This window comes from Zootoca vivipara, chromosome 1, assembly GCF_963506605.1.
Source record: "Zootoca vivipara chromosome 1, rZooViv1.1, whole genome shotgun sequence".
Lineage (NCBI taxonomy): Eukaryota > Metazoa > Chordata > Lepidosauria > Squamata > Lacertidae > Zootoca > Zootoca vivipara.
In genome coordinates, this window is record NC_083276.1 from 85,102,832 (window position 1) to 85,105,238 (window position 2,407).

General features: G+C 46.0%; 1 protein-coding gene across 1 annotated transcript; it reads right to left on the minus strand.

Annotated features, from left to right (window-relative positions):
- Window positions 1–598: 598 nt before the first annotated feature.
- On the minus strand, window positions 599–2,161 carry LOC118082458 (A-kinase anchor protein 4-like). Its single transcript, XM_035110038.2, has one exon. It carries the CDS (start codon window positions 2,159–2,161, stop codon window positions 599–601), a length of 1,563 nt encoding a protein of 520 aa, XP_034965929.2.
- Window positions 2,162–2,407: the final 246 nt, after the last annotated feature.

Below are 2,407 nucleotides of genomic sequence, written 5' to 3' on the forward strand. Positions count from 1 at the left end.
TGTTTAAGGGTGGCATTTCAAACTCTAATGCAAAACAAAACATTGACCTGAATGGGTTTCTGGTAGATTTAATCCAATTGTGCTTTTGATAAGCTGAGAAGGGCTAGCTGAAACAGGGGCCTTCCTAAGATGTACAGGATCAAGAAGAGGATGGTGGTGTACTTTCTAACCCTGTCCCACCTACCAGAAGAAGTCCTGTTAGTCACTATTGTTGTTTTGGGTAACACCTAGTAACTAGCTGACTGTTACCGGTCTACTTTTGTTAAGCTTTGGTGAGGGAATTAATAACAGGGCCTCTCTCCTCTTCTGACTTTTTAATGTTTGCTTTTAATCGATGATCTTGCCCGGCTACCGTTTTATCAACCAGTTTGAATTCATGCCACTGCTGCTTGCAGTGGGGCTGTGATGATGGTATCTAATTAGCTAATACCAGAGCAATTGCCTTTAGTTATGAAAAGAGAGATCATCTTCATCACAGATTCCATCAATTGGTCAATAAATGTGCTCGAATCCATCTTGCTCCATATTGTCATATGCATTTGATGTTGCTATGTTGTTTCTGGTTTGGGAAGCTCCTTCTCCACCAAGGCCTCTGCTCCTATCCCCTGTTTTTGTCCCCACAGTTCTCATCTAGATTTAAGCCAGCCTCGTCCAAAATCTTCTGGACCATGGACATTATGAGTTGTCCTTTATCTTTCATGCTGTCCGAATGGCAGGGGTCTGCTTTTCTGTCGCATGACCTGAATTTTGGACCACAGCTCCCCTCTGCCCTGTCATAGTCACGGGGAATGTAGCCATATGAGGAGGTGTTGCAATCACGAGGTCTACAGTCTTTGTTCTTTTCCAGCAGGTGCTGCTGTATCTGCTGCAGTGCTGTTACCAGAAGCTCTTTGGCATACAGATCCAGGGATTGCTTGTCCGGCACCTTGGTTCCTGCTGGAAAATGTTTCCTTGGGCATGAGCCACCTGCTCTTTCCTTTCCATAGTCACAAGACTCCCTTTTCATGGATGCAAACTGCATGCCCTGACTGCAATGGCCCCGGGCCCCCCCTGCTTTATAGGTTGCAAAGGCGAAGTTTTGAGCTCTGTACTGCTTATCATCTCCCAAGATGAGTTTAAACAAGCGCTTCACCATGACTTCCAAAATCTCTGCGGTCTTCTGGGTTCCAGCCTTGTAAAGGTTCCTCTTCAGTCCACAGACAAAATCAGAGTCTGTCATGAGCGCCCCTGTGATGTTGTGCAGGTTTTTCATGGAGGAGTCTATTAAGTCTGATACGATTTCCCTGGTGTGCTTCATAAGTACCTCTTTCAAAACGGCACATGCTGGCGGAGGGTGCCTACCTTTCTGGACTCTCATGGTCTTCAGGAAAGACAGCATCATGTCTGAAGCAACCTGATTTGCATACACCATCATCCCTTTGTTTATGGAAGCCATGTCATCTTTCCTTTCTTTGTCCATATACATGGCTTCGTGTTGCTTGAAGTCGTTGTCACATGAAAATGGGTCGTCCCTCTTGATAGATATTTCTGGAGGTGTCTTGCATCGTTCCATATTCTCAGCTGCATTTGCCTTGTTCCTGTTGCCAATGATATGGCGGGTGCATTTCCCTGTGCTTTCCCATTTCTCCTTGATCTCCTTGCGTGTCATTTCAACAACTAAGTTGCAGAGCTTATTGGCGTAATAGGCAATGTCATCTGAATTCCCTCCCTCACTACCGGCGCTGGAAGAAGTGTTGTTGTTGTTCCTGGATGCCAAGTCAAGCACCCTCTTTCGAGGCGTTTTTAAGGATGTCAGCGCTTGCTGGAATCCAACTGCATATTTCTGGAGGTCATTGTTGAGCCAGCCGACAATATTGTCGTCATCAATGGAGCCTTGCTTGAAAAGGCAAACTGCTCCCTCAGTATTAAAGTAGCTGTTTTGCTCATTGTCCTTGATTATGATGATCTCCCTCTCTTCCATATTCACCAAGTCCAGCTCATTGGCAGGGTCAGAGGTGTTCTTGGATGGGCCAGTAGCTACATCTCTCTCCTTTGAGTTCAGGTTGGCAACATCAACAAAGCAAATCACTTTACGTTCCTGGTCTTTATGTGTATTAGGGCTGTAGAGGTTTATCTTGCACACACCAGCCTGGCTGCTGAGCCAGTCAACTTCCTGTGCCATCTTTGTTGGTTACAAGTAGAAATGGATCAAGAGCTGTGCAGTGTTCTTCTTCCAGCTGAGCAGCTTGGATGACCCGGCCAGACTTGGGATGTTGCCTCCTCTTAATCTTCCATGCTCTTCCTACCTCCAGGTGGTCTTCTCACTTATGTGGACACATAACAGCAGTGGTGACTTCACAAAGCATCAGTGTCTTCCCACCAACCAGCAAAGAGTTGCCAAATGCTTTAGCAAGAGTGTGCCTTTCCA